Source organism: Esox lucius, chromosome 7, assembly GCF_011004845.1.
Source record: "Esox lucius isolate fEsoLuc1 chromosome 7, fEsoLuc1.pri, whole genome shotgun sequence".
In the NCBI taxonomy this organism is placed as follows: domain Eukaryota; kingdom Metazoa; phylum Chordata; class Actinopteri; order Esociformes; family Esocidae; genus Esox; species Esox lucius.
The window spans coordinates 8,942,667-8,966,545 of NC_047575.1; the positions used below are offsets into that span (position 1 = coordinate 8,942,667).

General features: G+C 40.6%; 1 protein-coding gene across 1 annotated transcript; it reads left to right on the forward strand.

Annotated features, from left to right (window-relative positions):
- gfpt2 (glutamine-fructose-6-phosphate transaminase 2) lies at positions 1-22,991 on the forward strand. The gene is made up of 19 exons (XM_010895199.4): positions 1-158; positions 6,259-6,366; positions 6,504-6,608; positions 6,901-7,026; positions 7,829-7,887; positions 8,372-8,506; positions 10,444-10,505; positions 11,795-11,877; positions 12,434-12,551; positions 13,329-13,492; positions 13,665-13,760; positions 17,813-17,910; positions 18,152-18,272; positions 18,465-18,622; positions 18,749-18,863; positions 19,099-19,226; positions 19,337-19,504; positions 22,226-22,387; positions 22,507-22,991. The coding sequence occupies exons 1-19, from the start codon at positions 152-154 to the stop codon at positions 22,549-22,551; spliced, it is 2,058 nt and encodes a 685-aa protein (XP_010893501.1). The 5' UTR covers positions 1-151; the 3' UTR covers positions 22,552-22,991.
- Positions 22,992-23,879: the final 888 nt, after the last annotated feature.

Here is a 23,879-nt window from a genome sequence, read left to right on the forward strand (position 1 = left end):
TCGAGTTGTCATAGAAACAGGGGCGGAGTGGTGGTTGCTTCACGCTGCCCTCGCTTTAAAAGTTGTAGCGAGCCAGACATCTCTGAACATCATCAACCACTGCACTGCTTCAAGACAGTTCACTTAGAAGACTGCGGTATTCCATTGGAACATGTGTGGTAAGCCAAATATTTACCATTTCGTAAAATTATTATGAATAGCTATCGAATTTCGTAGCACATTGTATTAGCTAGCTAGCACAGCTGGCTAGTTCACGGCTGAATCCCAACTCGACATTATTGGCATGCATTCTCTTTCGTAAAGGAACTCTGCCCTAGTCTTAGAACTTTCTAGATTTCAATATTTGCTGCAAATAAAATGCCCTTATTGATATTTGTGTACGTGTAAAATATTTTTATGGTCTGCATACAATATTTACATTACTAGACTGATCGCAAACCTTGCAGTACTAGCTTGGTAGCTAGTAGTACTATACTAACGTATTAACTAGCTAGCGTACTAATTATGTAATATTGTGAAAATGGAAGTCACTAATATTTGATTATAAGTTAGAAAAAACAGGTATTCTTGACTGACTACATTGGTTACTGCTCTGTTAAACCCAGGGATGAATATGCCTCAGACTGTACGGTACCTGTTCTTGGAATAGTAGCGTATGAGTGAGTTTGATATTATAGGGGACACATTTTTCGCCTCGTTCTTTAGAATTTAAAATTGGGGGGGGGGGGGGGGGGGGGGGCAATCTCGGCTCCCTGCTCGTACGTCCTTGGCGTAGAGACAACAATCTAACCTTTTAATAATGTAAAACCAATTGAAAGAAAAATGCAATTCTTATCAATGCACAAATATATTTCTCACGTATGTGTGCCGCAGTTATTGGCATCCCTTCATTTAATACTTTGTGTAACTTCCCTTTGCCAAGATAATTGCTCTGAGTCTTTTACAATGTGTAATTAGGTTGGAGAACACATGGCAAGGGATCTGAGCCCATTCCCCCATACGCAATCTCTCCAGATCCACTCATGGACTCTCCTCTTCAGCTCACCCCCAAGGTTGTCCTTAGGGTTTAGGTCATACGACTGGGATGGCCATGGCAAAACCTTGATTCTGTAGTCAGTGAAAACAGTTTTTGTTGATTTTTAGGGGTGTTTTGGATCAATGTCCTGCTAGAAGATCCAACCATGGGCCAGTTTAAGCTTCCTGACAGAGGCAGTCAGGTTTTGATTACATTTCTGCTGGTGTTTGATGGAGTCCATGATACCGTCCTTCCTAAGTAGTTATACAGGGCCTTTGGAAGATAAACAGACCCACAAAACAAAGGTCCACCACCATACTTCACAGTGGGGATGATGTACTTTTCTGCCTGACTATCTTTCAGTCTACGCCAAACCCGCCTCTGGTGTTTGTTTCCCAAAAGCATATTTTAGGCTCATCTGACCATGGAAAAGGATTCCATTGAAAGTTCCAGTGGTGTTTAGAAAACTGTAGGTACTTGAGTTTATTATTTGAATACAGCAAAGTATTTTCTATGCAACCCTCCCAAACAATATGTGGTTATGTAGATCGTGAGATTATCATATTTTTGGAGAATTTTTGACCCAGTGACCCAACCAATGACTGCACATCTCCAGCTGTGATGCTTGGAAATTCTTTGGCCCCTCAAATCATCCTCCTTACTGTGTTTGTAGACAGTGTAGACTCATTCTCTACGTGGCCGATTGGCAATGTCTCAGGTTACTTTAAACTTCTTCATTATTGCCCTGATAGTGGAAAACCATTTTTGACCATTGAGCACTTTTCTTACAGCTGTTTCCTAATTTGTGCATTTTTTTATTTCATTTGTCACCAACTGCAAAGATGGGTTTTATTCGCAACAATTACAGAAGATAACCTTTCAGTTTATTTGGATAAAGATAAAACACTAATCCAGGAATAATGTATAATGTATAATGCCTGAGGAGAGCACAATGTAAAATATAATTTAGTGCTTAAAACATGGCACAATCATAGTGTTTGCTGAAATTGGTAGGAGAAAGACATTCGTAAATTGTCTCCAGCAACTTGGTAGGTGCTGAAACCTATGGGGTACCTTTTAACCCCAAAATATGTTGACGGTTTTGTATAGCTCTTGAAAAAATTAAGACACCACTACACATTTTTGTTAAATCATCATCTCTACATACATGGCAGCCATTCCATTTCAGTGTCTGTTGAATTCCAACACAGACACGTCATTCACAAGCCGGTCGGTCTCTTCCCGTATCTGAGGCCGATGGTCTTTCTTAAAGTGGTGCCTCTCCGCTCTCCTCCACTGGCCTTTCTCCTGGCCTTCCTGCTTTGGTCGATATTAACCAACGTTTCATTTCGACAAAAATAATATCCTAAGGTGAAAGCCAAAAAATTACCTATGTGCACAGAATGTTTAACATAGTGCTGTAAATTGACCTGCTGCAACCGATGCTGTTGCTAATATGTCGTTTATCTGTTGTAATCACCTCAGGGGTCATGAGGGGACAAGGAAAATGGAAAGGGTGATGCCTGTTTTTTTTTTGCATGGTTTTATTTATAATTAAACATTTTAATCTTTTGTTAAAAGTATGGCTAAAATCTGCTATTTCTAATCCTCTTAAAATATATTTTATTTCTGAAAATCATCTCGCGACCCCCCCACTCTGTCTCGTGGCCCCCCCTACTTTGGGGGCCACTGAGAGGACCAGAGTAAGGTAATCTTCTTTGATCTCTGAGTACAATTTTCAGCTTTCCCCAACACCTGGTTGTCTAATGGTTAGACGGAGACCTGGAGAGGCCTACAAGCCACATTGTCTCGCACAGCCTGTGGAATTTGGTGGAGAATTGGTGATGATCTGGGGGTGCTTCAGCAAGGCTAGAATCAGGCAGATTTGTCTTTGTTAAGGACGCATGAATCAAGCCAAGTACAAGGATATCCTAGAAGAACACCTGCTTCCTTGTGCTCTGACAATGTTCTCCAACTCTGAGAATTGGTTTTTCCAGCAGGACAATGCTCCATGACACACAGCCAGGTCAATCAATGTGTGGATGGAGGACCACCAGATCAAGACCCTGTCATGGCCATGAATATTAATTTGTTTTCTTTGCATTATTTGAGGTCTGAAAACAATGAATCTTTTTTGGGTAATTTTGACCTGTTGTTATTTTCTACAAATAAATACTCTAAATGACAATATTTTTATTCAGAATTTGGGAGTAATTTTGTCAGTACTTTATAGAATAAAACAAACTGTTAATTTGACTCAAACACATACCTATGAACAGTAAAACCAGAGAAACAGATACTTTTGCAGTGGTCTCTTCATTTTTTGTATATATAGGACATGAATAATACATACACATTCATACCCAAAATTAATGTTCTTTTTTGATAATGTAAAGCTGTGGGATCAGCTTTTCTGGTTTTGTCAAATGAGGGATTTTATTGGTGGATAGGTAACAAAAAAAGTAGGCCTATACAATGTTTTGTATTGACCCATTTTTTGAAAGTACATTCCATGTGTAATGGCCAGCTTTGCTCTGCCTAAATCAATTGTTTTCTAATTAACTAACGTATTTTGACATTGTTTGCTGCGCTGGCAAATTGTAGTTCCTATAGAATATTTCTGAGCTCAAAGGAGAACCTTTAAAAAAAATGTAATCCTCTCCATGCTCATTTACCTATACAGACTGAGCACAGCTGTTTTAGACTCTGTGTGATTTACTAGTACATCAACTCCTAATTGGTGCAAGAATTATCAATTTTAACAGAATATTCTAGCAAACACATTGTGTTACTAACATTGAAATATTTTAATTTTTGCATTGCTTGCTTTTACTTATTTCTGACCAGTATAACTTTTGTCAGTCAGAGGAGGCCTGCAATTTTATACTTTTAAAATAACATAATACAACCTACATTTTTGTCATTAGATGTTTTGGTTACGTCGGAGGTGAACAGGCTTAATTGAGCACCAAAACAAGAAAGAAGTTGTGGTTGTAATACATTTTCTAATTTAAGTATGCATTGTAGGACCCTTCCTGATGGACCACAAGCAGGACAAACAAGCACATGTAAGCTTTTTCAGAAAGTATTGGCTTTTAGTGACTCAGGGTTGTTGCTAGCAAATCCCATTAGTATATGTCATTCCTCAACTGAAGATCAAACGAGAACGAGTTAAGATACTTAGCTAGAAAAGACCACTGTCTCCGGGCTCATTTATGGCGATAAAGCACAGCTGCTGTCACATCGCTCCAGGCATTATAAACACCCCCTGACTCTTCAGACCACCGCGTCCAGTGTACCAAGCCAACCCATGTGGAAGGGTTTAAAATCAAAAACATACAGTCACCTTGACACACTTAATTAAGATGAATAGCAAAGAATGTTTGAAGTGTAGTTCATTCAAATCCAATTGCTGAGAAAGAAAATATTTTTATTTGTGAGATATTTTATTTTTCCAAAGGATTATTTTATAAATATTATCAGACAAAATTACATCTGTATTAACATTCAAATTTTGCTGGGCCACGTAAGCAGAGCCGGCTAAGCAGAGCGAATGTCTCTTACTGAGTGACCGGCTAACCCTTGTTAAATAGCGTAGGGGTAGAGAAGTGGCCCTGTGAACTGTAGGTCCTGAGTTTGAATCTCCTTGCAGGTGAAGCAACTTACGCATTGTGAACTATTCCGTATTGATGAAAACTTTGCTGGCCAAAACCTGAAATTGTATGCGGTTATATTGCAACTGTTTCTGGCATGGAAAAGTTCATCTTCAGTCTCGCTAGAAATTGCTCCATTCTTATGATTATTCCTAAGAAGTTAGTAGATACCAGTAAGCCTATTACTGGCTAATAAGCTGTTCAAACGGCCAGTGGCAAAAGCTAACAGCTCATAGACGCTATTTGTGGTGGAGGTAAACTTAATAAGAAACGTTAGTCAGTTTAACACAATGCTCAATAGTGTTTAGCGACTGGTGAATTGCGTAATGTCGTGGGATTATGGTTAAAGACAGTGCCTTTCATGTGAAATGCTCAAGTTCAAATCTATTGTGAACAACAACATTTATTTATTTTATTTCCATGATTCCCTTGTCGTTTCACTTGATGAAAAAGTTAGTTATTGTCACCTTTCTTGATAGTTATTGTATCAATGTCATTCATGAATGAAAGAAAAAAGTAAGTTGTTATGCCTTGGCAGACTATTCCAGTAAATTAGTAGATACTCTTAAAGCCTATTACTGGCTAATAAGCTGTTCAAATGACCAGTGGCAAAAGAGGATTTGTTCAGGATAGAGGCTATACTGACTCGTGTTGAACATAGAGCACTGAGGTGTTGTGGTTAGCGGCACAGCCTTTCACATGGGCAACCTGGGTTCCAATTTCTAGAGGGCAATACTTTCTATTGTTTTCCGGCTGACCTAGGTTTGCCTGGTTTCTTGTTTTAATGTACATCTGTGTTATAGAGCTGTATTATAACCTTTTATTGCTTTCTGTTTCATTGGCATATAATAATGAAAAAACATGCATCTAAAATCAATTTGTAATCTACCCCCATGGGAAAAAGCCAACAGACATGGTTTGTGACCTTTGTAAATAATGCACTGGTTACAAAACACTGCTCAACACAATCAGGAAATAATGAAAAGGTTCCAAAGCGATTGGAACAGTGGTTAACCTGCCTGGTAGAAGCAGAAATTAACCCAAGGTTTGGAGTGGTACAGTTTGGTGTGGTTGCATTTTGGAGCTTCAAGTCTACATTTAGACATCACTTCCATGCCAACAGCCTATTTGGAATAGTTGCCAGAGCAATCAACAAATGTTAGTGCTTGGAGTTTCCAAAACAGCACTGACACTTTGTTTTGGCTATGCACACCAGAAGTGTGTTTGCAGAAAATGTACTCATACCTGTTGTAAAATGTAGTTGTGGATCTTTGTTGTAATGGGACTGTTTAGGTTCGACTGGTCCTGGAGCCCCCCTTTTTAAAGTTAAGAACTTTACATAGTTCCAGGACATTGTAGCCAAAAATGTGGCAACTTTGCCAGAAGGCTTTAAGTGTATAGGTCAGCAATGATTCATGCACACATCAGAATCAACACAAATACTATATTGACCTCAATCAACATTTTGGACTATAATCCCATTATAGTCCCTCAGTGAAATTTGAAGGATGTCGAGGATCAGGGAACAATTCTGTAAGAAGATCGGTCTAAGATCCCTTACAATATGTTCTCCATTCTTGTTTCTTGCAGGAATTTTTGCTTACCTAAACTACAGAGTGCCACGGACAAGAAAGGAGATCTTTGAAACACTGGTAAAGGGTCTGCAGAGGCTGGAGTACCGAGGATATGACTCTGCAGGTAAAAACATGTTTAGGAGACAGTCTCCTTGAGGTGATGATCACTATGATCACTTGTCTCCATATGGTCTCTTGAAGGTGTTACTGGATCACAGTTTAGTATTTATACAATATTTTTTACCTGCATTTGGTCTTCAGGCATTGGAGTAGATGGGCCAAAGAAAAGCGACAGTGGTGACACCAGCTACATTTGCTTGATTAAGAAAAGAGGGAAGGTCAAGGCTCTGGATGAAGAGCTCTACAGTAAGCGGAACTCTCCCTCTCCACCCCATAGCACTCTGCTTAGGTCAATTCTCTGCTGTCATAGTATTGCCCTCCTTACTATGGGAGGTATAAACAAAAGTCTAAACAACTGTTATGTGCTTCACGTTTTTGCTTTTGATAAGAAAATCTGCTGACTTAAATCCCAGTATGGCCCTCAAGCCAAAACTGCCCATTGCTGACAAAAAACCTAGCAGTACTTTTTACACATGTTGTATCCTGATATTTCCAGATATGGATGTTGTATCCTGATCTTTTGATTGTGTGTTCTTAGAGAACGACTCCACTGACCTGGAAACTGAGCTGGACACGCACTTTGGGATTGCTCACACCCGCTGGGCGACACATGGAGAACCCAGTGCCGTCAACTGCCATCCGCATCGCTCTGACAAGAACAACGGTAAGAACATACTCAGAAGGATCGGAACCAGGTGGGGAGAATTGCTGTAGTGATGTTCATACGTTGTAAAGAGGTTTGGAAATGCCCTGCAACACATCCATTCACTTAATCGTTCCCTCCAGAATGTATTCTTTGCAAAATGAATAATTCCTGCATATGGGAGGGCTTGCATGTTTGACCAACCACAGCAATATTTCCACCTAAAACAATATAATCAACACTTTGTTTTCTGATGACTTACCCATCATGACAAGAAAAGGGCTTACAGTTTTAACCAAAAGCTGTACATTTACTGAAACCGAAAAAAACACCCCCTGTCAACACATTTTTGTAATATTTCAAAATCTGAATTGCTGCAACAGATTTAAGCTTTTTAGCCCACTAAAAGAGCATTCACCTAGTTTACCATTCGCTGGTTGTAAACCATCCTGTTATTACCTTCATTTAATGGGCCCTCATGGAAGAGGAATGCCAGACAGCAGACCAATACTTCAAAGAGGATGGGGGGAAAGAGTGGGGGGGTCAACTTTGATAGATAATGAGATGGTTTGGCCCCATTCTGGTGCTTTGCCTGGTCTCCTGGGCTTTCTGCTGATTCCTATTCAGAAATGTTTAACTTCACCAAAGAAATGATAAAGCAATATGGATGTTATCCTATGAAAAAGCACTAGAGTGTCTGAAAGAATAATCCACTTTCTCTGTAGTCGTTAGCCACTGCGTGACCCAGGATAATTTTACGCTGTCACTTTTTGGTCCAGGAGAAGTGTTAAAATCTTACATGATCTTTCTGTTTTTACGGTAGAATTTGTTGTGATTCACAATGGCATTATCACCAACTACAAGGAGCTAAGGAAGTACCTGGTAAGTTGTGTGTTGTGGCATTCCAATGTGTGTGTAGGTTGTATATTTACACACTCTGAAGACTTAATGACCATAATCCTTTTGTGAAATGGTTCTCTGTACAGACATCATAAACCAGAACAGGTGTAGATAAATCAGTGTAAACACAGCGCAGACACATCCTTTAGCTATTGTCTTGTATTAGGTTAGGTTACGAAATGGTTATTCAGTGACCGGAAACCAGTATTATTTCTGTTGCTTGGTTGACATAGAAATGTAATCCATAGAACAGGCCTCCCTTTTAGGTCAATGATCTCATAATGGATGCAATGACATGTGTTCCGAGTTATCCAGTTAAATTGAGTTTAGCTTGTTTAACTAGGCACAGATTGTCACTGAAACTAACAATGAAGAGGCTATGTCTTTGTTATTTCAGGGGGGGAAAGTGTTTTGCCAATGCTGTCTGTTTGTTACTAACAGCAGTATTTTGTGTAACTACCGTCAGATCTCCAAGGGATACGAATTTGAGTCTGAGACAGACACCGAGGTCATCCCCAAGCTGATTAAGTATGTCTATGACAACCGCGAGAACGATTACGTGTCCTTCTCCACCCTTGTTGAGCTCGTCATCCAGCAGCTGGTAAGCGTCATGAAGGGGCTGTGGGGTCTCCTGGGAAATCCTCTGTACGTGACTATGCACGTTTAACAGGCCTGTCTTTAATTAAATGGGCACTTTTTTGCTTTGAGGTAAATGAGTAGTGTATTTCATTCAGTTGTAAGAAACAGATTTCTTCGAGGAGGTTTCAGCTGAGGTTGTGTGTGGTAACATCCCCCGACCCATTTGGCAGTGGTGGGAGTGCTTGTTTGAATGTTTCCCTTAACAAGACATTGGAGAATCAAAACAATCCATTGTGGTAGCCTAAACCTGTGTATTCTACAAACTAAAGAGAAAAGAGTTTTGTGTTGTTAAAGTCCTGCTGAGTTCAGTGATCTGGGATGCAGTAGCGGTTTAAAAAGCATAGCTGGAAAGAAACTTAACATCCTGTGTATCACCCCTCCCAACTGCTTAAAACTCCCCCTTTATCTTTAATAAAAGGGGAAAGTTGAGGGGGGTAAATGTGTGCCAACTAGTGTATTTGCGTAACTGTTTTTTTAAGTCTCTGTTTGCCAAGCAACAAGGCTCGGTGGCTAGAGAGCAGAGCTTTTACAGAGAGTTCTTCTTTCCTCCTGCTCTAGCAATATCTCCCACCTTACTGGGCCTCTGGGTTCAGACAGGGGATACAAGGATTTACAGGGGAGGAGGAGGGCTCACTGCATGCTCACTTTACATCATTTCCAATGTTTTTGGTATTTTTTCGCTTTAACGGATGTCTGTTCAAATGTTTTGGGACTGGTTTTAGAAATGAGTGCCAGCTATTATGAAGTTGAAACACTTATTTATGAGTATTTATATCAGTGTTATCATGTCTGTCTGTTTTGTTAATAATCATATTTGTTGGCATTTTACCAATATAGGCCTCTTCCAAAGTAGATTATTTCTCTTACACATAGTTTTTCTAATTACTTGTGAAATGTGTATATACTATTTATTTCCAAACTGAGGATTTTCCATATTCCTGAGGGATGAGGTTTTGGAAAACAAATCAGATGATGGGTAAGGCCTCGGATATCATTTGGAACATAGAGAAGATTATTAAAATGTGGGGTGTGGATGACACCACCAAGACCCTTCATAAATCAGGGCGTCCCTTCGAACTGCATGACCAAGCAAGTAGGAGACTTAATCAAGTCCATTTTGAATCCATTTTGAAGCATGCAAACAAAAACACTCAGGAGATTCTGTAGCCCTGTGTGGTCTGGCAAAGTGAAAATTAAGCTTTTTGGCCTAAACTCACCCATTCCTACTGGGAAGCATGTTATTGGCAGCATCATGTTACTGGGGATGTTTCTCATTGTCAGCAACAACAAAAGGCCAGCCTCAGGCTGAATCCAATTGTAAATGTGTGACATGACTTGAGGATCACTGTCCATTGACACTCCTAAAAGTTCAAGTTTCAATTTATTTTTGTCCAATCCACCGAACAACACAGCATCATCCTGCACAATGAAATTCTTATGACAACTATGCAATGAGAGTTAAGAAGAAGAGTATATACGCCAAAATATAGCTAGACAGAAACATTTTAATAAAATAAACCAACAGTATACATAACACTGTACACTAGCCTTATTAAGATGGTTTCTGAATTTATATAGGATTTTGGTCTCAACAATGCTCCTGCTGACAAGAGAAATAGACTGGAAATGTAAAATGACGCTGCTTCAAGCGAACAACGTTTACAGACGTGACACTTTTCAGAGACATTGGCAGCCCTAGTGCAGTTTTGCTGTGATGAGACAACATTTGATGTATGTCACAATGAAATAGTTTTCTAAATGCATAAGAAATACATTATTTGGCCTTTTTTTATTTACAGCCAAACCATATCTTTGAAATATGTTTTTCTTCTATATGGAGCAGGTAATTTAAAAAACCACTAACTTGTTATTCTGAAATGATTTTCTTTTCTGTCCTAGGAAGGGGCTTTTGCTCTGGTTTTTAAAAGTGTGCATTTTCCAGGGGAAGCTGTAGCTACCAGGTCAGTACCATCCCTCTCTCATCCCTATCTCACACCCTGCCTGTAATAACACACTTTGCCACCCATTAAGGATTTACCCCCAGCCTCAGCTTGACCTCTGACCCTGTCCCTGATCTCAAGGGTCACACTAATGTTCTGTAGAATTCTCACTAAGCACACCATTTCTTTCCAGAATTTCAAGTGAAATGCCTGAGTTTTGAAGTCCATTTGGGTTTTGTAAAATGTTAGTATCCAGTGTTATGCAACATTCTGATTAAATTGGTTCTGTATGACTCAGTTGGTAGAATATGTCGCTTGCAATGCAGAGATTGGATGTTTGATTCCCGTGGCCATCCATACATGAAATGTTTCCATTACTTTAAGTCTCTCTGAATAGTTTTCTGGAATGGCAAATTGTTGTATTGTTAGATAAAAAGCTATCCGCCTGGTATGTGAAAGCACAACCATTATTTTGTGCTTATAATATAGCCAGGTAGACAGCACAATGATATATACCAGTATAAGCAACTGACGATACACGATGAGTTTGGCGTTTGGTTCAGGATCAGGGCATTCTGAAAACTGACCGCTCCATAATGACTCCCATGTGTGGTGCTTCACAGCCCCGCGAGGTGTATGGTTCACCGAGTCCTGTCGACATAGCTACTTCCCGGGGGAAAGAATGGTTACAATTACGTCCTACTGCAAGCATCCTGTGTTTGTAGTCCCTCACCCCCTGTGTTCAACAATGCCCTCCTTCATGATATTGTCATTTGATCTTTTTTTCTAGTGACAGGAAATGGGAAGAACCTTTAACTTTTGTTCTCTGTATTTAAAAACCTTAGTAATAATGACTGATTTCTAACCATAACAGATTTCGGGTTATTATCAGGCACAAAGCAAGTGATTGTGTATGACCAGGCTGAGTGATTTCTGTGGTGTTATGTGCATGTGTGTGTGAAGCTCTTGGCCCAGGTAAAGGTATGTGGTCTACTCTGTGAGAGAAACTAGGGGGTTTATTTGTGGCTGCCTTTCTCTGCTCTGAGAGAACTTGTCTAAGACAGTGGTTTAATTTGAGCCTAAACATTTCGTTTCACCAGTTTTTTTTCTCTCTCTTTCACATTGACAAACTCTCAGGGAATATCTGATTTGCTTGCCACTGTACTTTTCAAAACTCATTGGGTTTTGAGAGCCAGAGAACCCCTCAAAACCCCTTGGCCCTTATCCTCCAACCGGTTTTGAGAGGCGAAAGAGAATGTGAGGAGAATAGAATTTAAATCTTCCCCTCTGTCACTGTCTAACTGTTCTAGGAGAGGAAGTCCTCTGCTGATTGGAGTGAGGAGCAAGTATGAGCTGTCTACGGAACAGATCCCCATTCAATACAACAGTAATGGTAAGTCTCCCCGTGCCTCCAAGTTAAACCTCATCTCTCTAAGCTAGAACAGTTGTCGGCAGACAACTTTTGGATCCAGAAACCAGAGACTTTTAGAACTGTTTAAAGAATTGTGGGGCCTCCGAGTGGTCAGAGCTATTGTGGCCAGGGGTTTGTATCCTGGTTGTGGCATACCAACAGTGTCTTGTCTCACTAGCGACTCCGTGTGGTAGGGTGCCTTCAAGGTCAGTTGTGGTTGTTGGCAGGTAACTAAAATACTCGTATTAAATGAAAAGCTAAGGGGGGGGAAAATTACTGAATGTTAGAAATGTTTCATATCCTGGGGAGGTCTACCCTATGTAATGTCTGAATTTGAGAACTGTATCACTGACATTTCATATGGTTCAGTAATGTGTTCTTATATAAGTTGTCTTTTCCATGCGTGCTTGTCCCAGGTAGTATCTCAGTTGATCCCTCAACCATCTTCTCAAAAGGGTTTTGAGAAGAAGGCAAGGAGAAAGGACATGAGTAGTCAAGGAAATGCAATTTGACATGCTTCCTGTCATCTACTTTCCAGCTCACTTTTTAGAGGGTGTTCAGCAGAAGAACTTCAGGAACAGGGTGGACAGTACCGTAGCCCTGCACTCTGTCAGTGACCGCAAGGCAGTGGAGTTCTACTTTGCCTCTGATGCAAGGTAAGACAATTCTCATGTAAAAAGGAAAACACATCCCCAGATGTAAAAAGGAAAACACATCCCCAGAAGTAAAAAGGAAAACACATCCCCAGAAGTAAAAAGGAAAACACACCCCCAGAAGTAAAAAGGAAAACACACCCCCAGATGTAAAAAGGAAAACACACACCCAGATGTAAAAAGGAAAACACACACCCAGATGTAAAAAGGAAAATACACCCCCAGAAGTAAAAGCAAAACACATCCCCAGATGTAAAAAGGAAAACACACCCCCAGATGTAAAAAGGAAAATACACCCCCAGATGTAAAAAGGAAAATACACCCCCAGATGTAAAAAGGAAAATACACCCCCAGATGTAAAAGCAAAACACATCCCCAGATGTAAAAAGGAAAACACACCCCCAGATGTAAAAAAGGAAAATACACCCCCAGATGTAAAAAGGAAAACACACCCCCAGATGTAAAGATTGTAGCTCGGAGAGTGAAACAGTGAGCGTGTCCTAGTTTCCCATCTCCTGGAGGTGATGTCATTAAATACTGTAAGAGGGAGAAGCACAGTGAACAGACGCATCATACGGCTGCAGGGCACTGGAGGGCCTTTATATTAAAACCCCTCGTATCCTGGCTGTTTTCCTCCTCTCTCGACTCCTGCGTCTCTTCCAGCCTCGCCTGAGTGCCATCCAGTGTTCATAACACGATTCAAAAATAACATGTGTTGTTATTTATTTATTTGCTGCGGATTACTATTCTTTACAAAATAAATACAATTTCTGTCCTCAGTGCCATCATCGAACACACCAACAAAGTGATCTACCTGCAGGATGATGATATAGCAGCGGTGGCCGAGGGCAAGCTATCTCTGCACCGAATGAGCCGGTGTGCCGGGGAGGACCCCGTCCGAGCCATCCAGACCCTACAGATGGAGCTACAGCAAATCATGAAAGGTCAGGGGTCATCAGAAAATGGAAGTGGCACCCTGAAGAAAAGGCCAGCCTAAGAGGAGTGCTGGTTTTGCTAAGCTGATTTGGCCTGATGCTGTATTCTACTGAGTGATTTTCATCAGCCATAGGTATTTAACACTTGGGTTTGTATTGATTTATGTCTGTTCACTCGCAGGTAACTTTAAGGCCTTCATGCAGAAGGAGATCTTTGAGCAACCAGAGTCAGTCTTCAATACCATGAGAGGAAGGATCTGTTTTGACACCAATACAGGTTGGTCACTAGAAAGGCTCAAGCCACAATATTCATACAATAACCAAGCCCAAGGTATAAAAGTAATAGTACTTTTTACTAAAGTAGTAGTACTGTATCTAAGTATTCACATTTGTTATCCTAAAATAGTCATATTATTATCATTTATCTTTTTTCTCCAAATGTTACTTCAGCAGACATAGAAAGCAAAAGGCAGCATGCTCCCACAATATCTTCAGAAGTAAACAAGAACATAATGACTATCTTGCCTTAGACTTCTTTTCTAAACATATTTAGTATGGTAAGAAAAGTCATAGCTAATTTGAACCATTATACAGCCTGTAGTGTGGTTTTATTAATCACACCAAACAACATAGAAACAGCCTCTTCTAACAGCCTCTTTGGCGCTAGCATTTTGAGTAAAGAAATTATAAAAACTAAAAAAAGTAATATGACATCATACCCCTTTTCTGGTTTCTCATTCATGAAGACATCTACAGAAATAGAGTAACACGTTTTATCAGGTACATTTTGTGATATTTACAAAAATATTATAGTTAAAGAAACACAGCTGTTGACAGCCGCTACAGTATTCTAAAGAAAGGCCATTGACGGATGCAATGAGTTAAGTTGAGTTAAGTTGGATCAATAATCAGGTATTGGAAGCAGCACACCACCACCTAAGCACTGCCAAGAAAAAGCAGTCCCTTAAAACTCAGCGCAAGTAGATTTTTATGAGAAGCAGGACGGTGCACAGACCTTCCAAAAGGCGTGTGCTGAATCGGAAAAAGTGGGCAGAGTTGTTGGCTCACACAGACGGACAATGTATTGGAGTGAGTGAAGCGTGAAAAAACTGACGACGCATGCCCATCGGAGTGAGTTATGCACGTAAAAAAAATAGACTACGCATTTCCATCGGAGTGAGTTATGCACGTAAAAAAATAGACTACGCATTTCCATCGGAGTGAGTTATGCACGTAAAAAAAATGGACGACGCATTTCCATCGGAGTGAGTTATGTACATAAAAAAAACAGACAACGCATTTCCATCGGAGTGAGTTATGCACATAAAAAAAACAGACAACACATTTCCATCGGAGTGAGTTATGCACGTAAAAAAAACAGACAACGCATTTCCATCGGAGTGAGTTATGCACATAAAAAAAATGGACGACGCATTTCCATCGGAGTGAGTTATGCACGTAAAAAAACATGGACGACGCATTTCCATCGGAGTGAGTTATGCACGTAAAAAAAAATGGACAACGCATTTCCATTGGTGTGAGTTATGCACATAAAAAAAATGGACGACGCATTTCCATTGGTGTGAGTTATGCACATAAAAAAAATGGACGACGCATTTCCATCGGAGTGAGTTATGCACATAAAAAAAATGGACGACGCATGCCCGTCAGTGTGCGCAGTGCACGTCACCAAGGTGGACGGACACGTCACCTGCAAAGGGCACTAGATAGCAAAGGGGCATGTGCTCTGCACAGGTTGAGCCTTCCCTGTGCACGTGCCTGGTGAAAAGCCACAGAGAGGGTGACAATCACTTGGAAGGAGCTACAGAGTTCAGTGTCTGGGAGTGAAGTGATGGTGCACCAGTTAACTATATCAAGTGCTCAACATAAAACTGGCTTGTATGGGTGAGTGGCAAGATAGAAGACCTTTCTCAAAACGTAACGTTTTTAATTGAGTTTTTCAGAGAGCATGAGACTGGATTCAGGTCAAATTAGACTAAGATGGAGCTTTCTGGCCCACAATCAAGTCTCTGTGTATTGTACAAAGCCATCAGGGAATACCATTGCAATGAAAGGGTGCACATGGTCTGCAACAATGCTTTAGTAGGGGGAACATGTCAAAGTGACATCCACATGAATGGCAGGACCCAAGGTTTCCCAGCAGAACATTGCCCAAATCATGACACTGGCTCCGCCGGGTTGCCTTCTTTCCATAGTGCATCCTGGTGCCATGTGTTCTCCAGGTAAACAACTTACAAGCACCCGGCCATCCACGTGATGTAAAAGGAAACATGATTCTCAGGCCACCTTCTGCCATTGCTCCTTGGTCCAGTTCTGATGCTCATGTGCCCATTGTTGGCGCTTTCGGCATCAATGAGCCATGACCCTGTCGCTGGTTCACCGCTTTTCCTTCCTTGTGTAGTCATCACAATTTGGCCCTTATTTCTCAGATCCTTGCGTTTCTATCACATCAGCTTTGAGGACAGAATGTTCGCTTGCTACCTAATTTATTCCACCCACTGACAGGTGCCATGATAACGAGATTATCAGTGTAATTCACTTTACCTGACTATTAGTCTTTTGTAATAGTTGTCTATGAGGCCCTGAATTCTTGCAGGTGGTATAGCTGCCCATTTGTCTTGGCAAAATGCCTCCAGGTCATGCGAAGTCATTGGTCGTCTTGCATGAACCCCATGTTTGAGATCTCCCCAGAGTGACTCGATCATTTTAAGGTCAGGATACTGTGATGACCACTCCAGAACCTTCACCTTTTTCTGCTGTAACCACTAGAGGGTCAACTTGGCCTTGTGCTTAGGGTCATTGTCGTGCTGGAAAGTCCAAGGGCGTCTCATGCGCAGAAGAATGTGAATTGTCTGCCAGTATTTTCTGATAACATGCTGCATTCATCTTGCCATCAATTTTCACAAGATTCCCCTGTGCCTTTAGAGCTCACACACCCCCAAAACATCAGTGAGCCACCACCATGCTTCACAGTGGGGATGGTATTCTGTTCACTATAGGCCTTGTTGACCCCTCTCCAAACATAGCGCTCATGGTTGTAACCATAAAGCTATTTTGGTCTCGTCACTCCAAATGACAGCGTGCCAGAAGGTGTGAGGCATGTCAAGTTGTTGTCGAGCATATTGTAACCAGGCTTTTTTGTGCCATTGGCACAGTAAAGGATTCTTTCTGGCAAATCGACCATGCAGCTAATTTTTGTTCAAGTATCATCATATTGTGCTCCTTGAAACAACCACACCGTCTTTATTCCAGAGCAGCCCGTATTTCTCCGGAGGTTACCTGTGGGTTTTTCTTTGTATCCCGAACAATTCATCTGACAATTTTGGCTGAAATCTTTCTTGGTTTACCTGACCTTGGCTTGGTATCAAGAGATCCCTGAATTTTCCACTTCTTAATTAGTGATTGAACAGTACTGACTGGCATTTGCAAGGCTTTGGATATCTTTTTATATGCTTTTGCATCTTTATAAAGTTCCATTACCTTGTTACGCCGGTCTTTTGACAGTTCTTTTCTGCTCGCCATGGCTCAGTATCTAGCCTGCTCAGTGCATCCATGTGAGAGCTAACAAACTCAGTGACTATTTATACACAGACACTAATTGCAATTTAAAAAGCCACATGTGTGTCTGTCACCTTGTGTGTCTGTAACAAGGCCAAACATTCAAGGGTATGTAAACTTTTGATCTGGGCCATTTGGGTGATTTCTGTTCTCATTATGATTTAAAAAGGAGCCAAACAACTATGTGATAAAGAATGGCTTCATATGATCACTATCCTTAAATTATTACTTTTTTTCCATCATCAGTCATATTTTCAAAATCAATGCCTAAATTTCACAATTTCTGCCAGGGTATGCAAACTTATGAGCACAACTGTATGTCAAATAGTATTTTTATGACATTTTCTGCCCTTGTTATCTCAAACCCCCCTTGGCAGCTCTCTGAGGGCCCTTTGGGGGAGTAGACCCCTGCTGAGAACTGCTGTACTAGGTGACATCAATCATGAAAAAAGTTTTAATGAACAAGCCTTGGTGAAAATGTATTGGAGATATTGAGGTTGTATTTATACATTTTCTGTTGAGCGGTACCCTTGAAACAGTTGGTTATAGGACAATTTAATCTCAATTCAATAAATGGTCTTAAGTCTTATTGCACTCCAGCAACACCCTCTGTTAGCTTTAAAAGCTAACTGAGGTTGTGAATTGAACTTGTTCTCACTGATCTCACTGACTTCCTGGTTCAATAGAGAAATGCAGTAGCTGAAGATCTAAAAGGCTTGGTTTTTTGTGTGTCAATTTCTTTTTCCATAGTGGTCCTGGGGGGCCTGAAAGACCATCTGAAGGAGATCAGGCGCTGCAGGCGCCTCATTCTGATTGGCTGTGGGACCAGTTTCCATGCTGGAGTGGCAGTGAGTATTGAACAGGGGTCGGGGGAGAAAATTATTGACTTTTGGCTGTAGACTGCGTAAAGGATTAAGTAATTGATTCATTCACCATTTAATAATTTACAACAAACTAATTAAACAAGTCAAGTGACTCGTGAAAATGTCCCCACCCCAGGCTAAACAGTTGGTTTCTGTCAGGTGAGTTTTGAGTGATAGAGTGATGGATGATATCCAATTAATCAAACCCATTCCCTGATGTTTTTAGACCAGACAGATTCTGGAGGAGCTGACCGAACTTCCAGTTATGGTGGAGCTGGCCTCGGACTTCCTGGACCGCATCACTCCAGTCTTCAGAGACGATGTCTGCTTTCTCATCAGCCAGTCTGGTATGTAAAATTGCACATTATTTGGCAACATAGTGCTGCAACTGATTGCTTAAATGTAACACCATATAAGATTATTACATTTACCCAGGTTACTCTGGACTGTGTATCCTAAATGGAATGGTAGGCAAAAGTAGTGTTTGGGCTTGGTGCCTTACGCTTCTTGACATTCCTACTGGCCCCTGTACCTTCCAGGGGAGACGGCGGACACCCTAATGGCACTGCGCTACTGTCAGGGCCGTGGGGCTCTGACGGTAGGGGTCACCAACACAGTGGGCAGTTCCATCTCCCGCGAGACGGACTGCGGCGTTCACATCAATGCAGGCCCTGAGATTGGCGTGGCCAGCACCAAGGTACACCACCACCCTTGACGAACAGATCACATTTACCTGCTCTGTCATCACAGGATAGTCTCAGTTCATGTTAGTGTTGGTGCCCTGGTGTCCTTTGTCACTGTGCTGACTGAAAATTGTTTTCAGGCGTACACCAGCCAGTTCGTGGCCCTTACCATGTTCGGTCTAATGATGAGTGAAGACCGGATCTCCCTGCAGAAGAGGCGACTGGAGATCATTAACGGCTTAAGGATGCTGCCAGGTCAGTCTCACTCTACTGCTGGTTTTACAGAAGCAGCCCAGTTCACCGATTGGTTGGTCAGATTAGCACTGGAAAAGATCTGATGTGAATGGGCAGAAGGCCACTTAGTGGAAAGAATTTCTGAATAACCTCCACTTTCTACAAAGCCGCATTCAGCTCATTATCTGACAAACCAAGGCATTCCATTAATCCCACATGATTGTAAACAAACACTGAATGGCTCTTCTACTCTCAGGCTTGATCAAGGAGGTTCTGACGCTGGACGACAAGATCCGAAGCATTGCTGATGAGCTTTACCAGCAGAGGTCACTCCTGGTTATGGGCCGCGGCTACAATTACGCCACCTGTTTGGAGGGGGCACTGGTGAGCACTACAGCTTTGCGCAGGGTAGACTGGCGGCTTTCACATATTGTGAATTTCCAATCAGCTTTTTGATCAATCTTTACTCTTTTTTTTGTTGTTGTTTGTTTCAGAAAATCAAGGAGATCACGTACATGCACTCAGAGGGCATCCTGGCCGGGGAGTTGAAGCACGGCCCCCTGGCTCTGATCGACAAACACATGCCGGTCATCATGATCATCATGAGAGACGCCTGCTACACCAAGTGTCACAATGCTCTGCAGCAAGTCACTGCACGCCAGGTCGGCCCCTCCACCACCACACACACATTTGACAAAACACCTAATGATATGTGTACCAGTGTCCAAAATTAACTTTTTGGCTCACCTGCCAAGGGAACTTGGCAGGTGTATTTGTTATTGGCCAAATTAATAAATTGCCTTTTTGTGTCACATATACATTAATGTCAGTGCAGTTAATTAAGATAGTATGGTATTATATTGAATACAAACTTTTTATTTCTGATGACAAATTAGTTGTCTCATCTGCAGCATCACCATCCAGCCAGAGCATCAGTTCATCTACTGGGTCTTGATCAAACTACAGCTCTGGAAAAAAATGACCACTGCACCTTTTTCTTTCCTTTCCAAAATAGTTGAAAAGGAAGGTTTTGAGTGAGGAACAGAAGGGTTCAAATTAAGAGACCACTGCAAATTTAATGCTTCTGTTCCTCACTTAAAACTTTCCTTTTTAATTTTTTTGGAAAGGAAAAAAAAAGAAAATTTTCCCAGAGCTGTATATACAGTAGAAAACTCTAAAAAATAATGAATTACAGAATTTGTTTGTTTTAAATGGTTAATGAATTTGAAAAAAATACAAGAATGTGTTTGTATTGAAGGTATCATCATATGAAAAAAAACTACTAAAAACAGAATACAGTTAATTATTATTTCTAAGAACATAGGCTGTAGTATATTTGTTGATTTATTATGTCTTACAAATGTACAACATTTTAATTACACAACACTTAAAATATTCAAAATAAATCCATTAGAATTTAGTTTTCATTTTGATCTCATTTTGGTGATGTACATTGTAAAATAACAGACCTTATCCTCCTGTTTGAGACGTTCAGAGGATATCCGCATGAATAGCAGTACATAGACCTAAAGCACAGTTGCTTGATTTCAACGCCAATGCATAGTTCTAGTCTGCTAGATTACTGGCATATAAGATCTGTCTATAGGTGACATGAATAAGTTATCGAAAAACCGAAGAGGAGCTTTTAGGCTTTGGGTCATGACCGAAAGGACAAGATCCCGGATACAGGCGGCCGAAATGAGTTTTCTCCGCAGGGTGGCTGGGCGATCCCTTAGAGATAGGGTGAGAAGCTCGGTCACCCGGGAGGAGCTCAGAGTAGAGCCGTTGCTCCTCCACATCGAGAGGGGTCAGCTGAGGTGGCTTGGGCATCTTTTTCGGATGCCTCCGGAACGCCTTCCTGGGAAGGTGTTCCGGTCCCATCCCACCGGGAGGAGACCCCGGGGAAGACCTAGGACACGCTGGAGGGACTATGTCTCCCGGCTGGCCTGGGAACGCCTCGGTGTCCCCCCGGAAGAGCTAGAGGAAGTGTCTGGGGAGAGGGAAGTCTGGGCATCCCTGCTTAGACTGCTGCCCCCGCGACCCGGCCCCGGATAAGCGGTAGAAGATGGATGGATGGATGGAGCTTTTAGAAAAAGAAGACTTCCAAAATTAATAGACTATGTAAATGGTGCGTTTTTGCAGGTTTCTCCCAGGTGTTGTAGTGGGGCTATCAAGTTTATTTTAACGCCAATGCATAGCTCTAGTGGTAAGGAATATCATTGGTATTTTGTTTTGTGAATAATTATTATTACATTTGTAGATTTACATTTTAGATTTACATTTGATGAATTAGCCTACACAATAAGCTGTATCTCCTATTGAAAACGGTTATGTGTGATAGGTAGCCTATATGGTTTGTATTATGTTTCAATAATAGCCTAATTAAGCTTTTGAATGGTTGTAGAAATCTTGTATTTCATTTGTAAATTCATTCAAATTCAACCAAACCTCTATCATCCATCTGGGAGTATTGCACATTCATTCATTGACTTCATGCATTCAGTGAGGGGTGATAAGCGCCTGGGTACCATTTGGGTTCCAACGCTAAGTGCTGTGGGCTATTGCCGATTTAAATCTGAAAACTGTAAAAAAACTAAACAGGTAAAGAGTCTCTAAATTATTTTCCTTTTGTGCGTTTAGAATTCTAACAACGGAACAATGTAATATAGGCCTATTTAGGAAAAGTAATGGGAGGAGGTAGCTTTTCAAAATGTTTTATTTTAATTGCAAACTCAATTGCCAATTCACGTAGGCATTTGGCGCTCCTAGTGTTAAGATCAGATGCAAAAATCAATTTAATGATTTTAGCATTCACTTTTACCACATTTTAATCTATTTTTTTCATACAATTGAATTTAGTTTTTTCATATTATGAAACATTTTTTGTTAACCTTTCAGTTATATTATTTTATATTTTTATTTTCTTACGGCCAATACATTTGAGCTCTATTGGGCTCCATAGAGGTCAGAGAATATAACTGTCTGTGTCTGTGAACACGCACATTTTTGTTGAACTGTAGGCAATTGGCTGTTACATTGGTATAGAGCTCTCTGCCGCTCTGATTACAATAAGAGGGAAACCTTAGGTAAAAACATTTACCCATCAGTGTGGCCAATAGCCTTCTGAGGCTATTGGCCACACGTAAAATCTACTTGTATTTGGCGCTTGGCGTGTGTTAATTTCGGACCCTGACATGTCCATTTAGCACTTTTATCCAAAGCAACATATAGTCATGCTTTGAATGCGCAGGGCTCTAACTGAGAAATGACTCAGGCATGTAGTCTTACAGTACCCCTATTATTAAGTAAGTATGAAGCAAAATCACACAATGGACAGAATAGTTAAACATTCATCTCGTTGTTTGTTATTTATTTGTCTTTAGGGTCGGCCCATTATCTTGTGTTGCCAGGATGACCCTGAGATCACGAGGAATGCTTATAAGACAATTGAGTTGCCTCAAACAGTGGACTGCCTTCAGGGCATCATTAGTGTCATTCCTCTTCAGCTTATGTCCTTCCACTTGGCAGTGCTCAGAGGATACGATGTAAGTCACCCAGCCCTAACATCTATTTCAATTCTTCCCTGTTACATCAAACAGCAGTCAGTCTGTTTGTCTTATACTAATGGTATTTTTGACTTTTTTTCTTCTGTCTTCTATCTCAGGTGGACTGCCCTAGGAACCTAGCCAAATCTGTGACAGTGGAGTAACTACTGTAGCTAGTAGTTTCAAAATACCAAAGTGCAATCGTGTGTGTGCGTGTGTGTGCATGCGTGCGTGTGTGTGTAGGAGCTTGCATTGTGTGTGTTTTTATAGATTACATAACTCTGAAGATGTAATTCATTATGACTGAATTCAGTGTGACAGAATTCTATCCGCAAGTTGCATGTATGGATGTTATTTACTCAGCAAGTGCCTTCAGACACTTCTCATCATCCACAAGAAAGGGACCTACATTATTCTGTTTTAGTGGTCCGTACTGAGACAAAGCACCAATGTCAAAGCCTATTTTTGAGCTTCTAGAAAGGTTTACACATGGGCAATACGTAGACTGACATGGACCAAAAGTGTCTTTTTTTTTCTCATCGTTTGCAGTGAAGTAACACTTCATGTTAACATTACCTAAGGTGGAGAACTTACAGTCCATATTGTTTACAGGTACTATGTATTCAACACTTAGTTCTACTGCATTTGTTTGAGCCAAAGGCAAAATCAGCAAAAGGAATGCAGTTCGTAAGCTGCTGTTGCCTTTGTATTCAAGTAGTCATTTCCCTTTCATTCTACATTGAGAAAACCATACTTTTAGGATGGTAAGTTTTTATGATATGTAAACTATTTTAGAACAATCACTTGTACAAACATTCCAATATATTTAAAAGATATATATTGCCTTTTATATATGATTATTTATCGTTTGCTTATGTATTCTCTTATGTATTCGGCAGTGTAGTTACAGGTTTATGTTTGTCACTAAACACCACCATTTTGGATTTGAGAGAAAAAGTAGAGAATGTCACCTTTTATTTCACAAATGTCTGTTTTCCCCTTTTGAAATGAAATGACTGTGTATCTAGTACCCTCTTGATGAAGTCATGCAAATGTATTAAAACGAGGTCAAAGTTTCGAATTTATTACATATTTCTGCATGCTATTACTTTGCCATGCTAGTATTCTAAACTTGTTGGGTAAATATTTGCTTCCTTTTGGTTGTTTTTCCTTATAGTTTGTCCGTAACTAAATGGTGAATTTTGTCTTGTGTCATTTTGGGGACACTTTCATTGTGTAAGAGTCATATATTTTCCTGAACAATTCATGTATGCTAGAATGACTAGGGAAAATCTATTGTGAAAGGGATTATTAAAATGAAAAAGGCACAAAGAACATACCCCATAAATAATGACAACCTGCCCTGTTATCAGTAATAGTGAGGTTAGCGAGTTGTAACTTCTCGCCCATCAATATAATCAGGACTAATCTAGGGTTTATCATTATGTCATTATCACAGTTCGTTTTGAAGTGTTTAGGGACATCTTGTCTT

Bases quoted from the DNA above. Each gene is read 5' to 3' on its own strand.
- gfpt2 (XM_010895199.4), top strand. The intron at 8,507-10,443 runs GTAAGCGTCATG...TTTCTGTCCTAG, and splicing joins AGCTCGTCATCCAGCAGCTG to GAAGGGGCTTTTGCTCTGGT. The intron at 13,761-17,812 runs GTTGGTCACTAG...CTTTTTCCATAG, and splicing joins CTGTTTTGACACCAATACAG to TGGTCCTGGGGGGCCTGAAA.